General features: G+C 44.1%; 1 protein-coding gene across 1 annotated transcript in view; it reads left to right on the top strand.

Moving 5' to 3' along the window:
• The first annotated feature begins 1,112 nt into the window (after positions 1 to 1,112).
• Positions 1,113 to 1,448, top strand: part of PDCD2L (programmed cell death 2 like) — a 7,951-nt gene continuing 7,615 nt past the window's right edge. The window contains exon 1 of the mRNA XM_009282871.1: positions 1,113 to 1,233. Within this exon, the coding sequence (XP_009281146.1) occupies positions 1,113 to 1,233 (121 nt within the window). The remainder of the gene's footprint in view (positions 1,234 to 1,448) is intronic.

Here is a 1,448-nt window from a genome sequence, read left to right as displayed (position 1 = left end):
CAAATAACAAAGGGGTACTTTTTTCTCCAGCATTCTCTCTTTATTGATGCAGTTGTGGACGGTATATTTTTCCATCACTGCTACAGGCTGATAAAAGGATCAATGCAGTCCCGTACATAATAGGAGTAACGAACCATGAATTTGGATTTCTACTTCCAACTGTGAGATGCCTATAATGCCTTTTATTTATACGTTGATTTCTTAACTATTCAGGACCATAGGAGCTCAGAGAAAACATTCTTTTTACTCTGCAGGTGCTGAAATATCCTCCTTTTGCAAAAGGATTGGACTAAAATGTAGCATTCAAGCATTAAAGAGCACAGAGTCTTTCACAGTAAGAGGCAATTTTAATGTGCTAATTGACTTTTATCTAGTGAGGGTTGGTACCTCAGACCTGCACTAGTCCCCGCTTTGTTTCCCCCTTCATTTTCTTGGACGCAGACACTGCAGCAGAATTCCCCCATGTACTGCAATGTCCTTCAACTAAGTGCCAGATGTAGGGGGGGCATTAGGTTGCAGTTCAGGCTCTGCAGAGGGTCCGTCTGTTCAGGGTCCCTGAGGCTGGTTCCCAAGCTCCAGGAGATGCTACATGTATCTGAGGAGAACAACCTATCCCCGAAGAGAATGGAGCCATGAGCTGGAGATAATTCTGTGAAAACTCACAATAAGATTATTCAAATGTTGTTTCCTTTATGCGAGTGATTTCCACATATGGAAAACAGCAGGCATTGCTGACTGGTCGTACCTGAGCAGGTATCCATGCAATTCCCTTTTGAGCTCCTGCAAACCTCTCGCTTCCAAGTGGGGCTTTAACAAGTAACAGTGAAGCACCAGCTTTGAGTTTCGATTACTTGTTTTACTTGTCTATTAGACAATCCAGTGTACTTTTATGAATTTCAGCATCAACCAAGTTCAACTAAATGTTCAAAACCAATCTTTGTAAAAGCAGATCATGCAGATGACATTGGCTTTGTACTTGGAAAGCCCTTCTTGGCAGGTATCTGCGTTTGCTAAATAATCTGTTTACTCATCATTTGTACTTGAGCACTGTTAAGATAAAAACATTTCTGGTAAAATAAGAAATTTTAGAATTCTTGTAGAGTACCGGACGCATGCTCTTCCAGAATCTTCTTTACCCGGAGTCAGTTCTGGGACGCATATTCATGCGACGTCCCTGTAACGTTGGAATGAGTGGCTACAGCGGTTTCGAAACAGAAAGGCGCCAAAGCCGCGGTGCAGCACCGTCCATCTCGCCCTTCCGCTGCCATTCCCTTGTCTCCCGCCGGCAGTGCTGCAGGCGAGGAATTTAAACTTGGCAGACCAATTATGAAGTGCTGGACTAGCTTTGTTCGGAAGGTGCAAGTTCTCATGCTTAAATACCACACCAAGACCGACTGACCTCTATTTTTAATGACCGTAAATGAGACCGCCGCGCCCTGCGGGGCCGC

Source organism: Aptenodytes forsteri, unplaced genomic scaffold, assembly GCF_000699145.1.
Source record: "Aptenodytes forsteri isolate BGI_AS27 unplaced genomic scaffold, ASM69914v1 Scaffold70, whole genome shotgun sequence".
NCBI classification, from domain to species: Eukaryota; Metazoa; Chordata; class Aves; order Sphenisciformes; family Spheniscidae; genus Aptenodytes; species Aptenodytes forsteri.
Note: the sequence above shows the minus strand (reverse complement) of the source record. Positions and strands in the feature narration are given on the sequence as shown.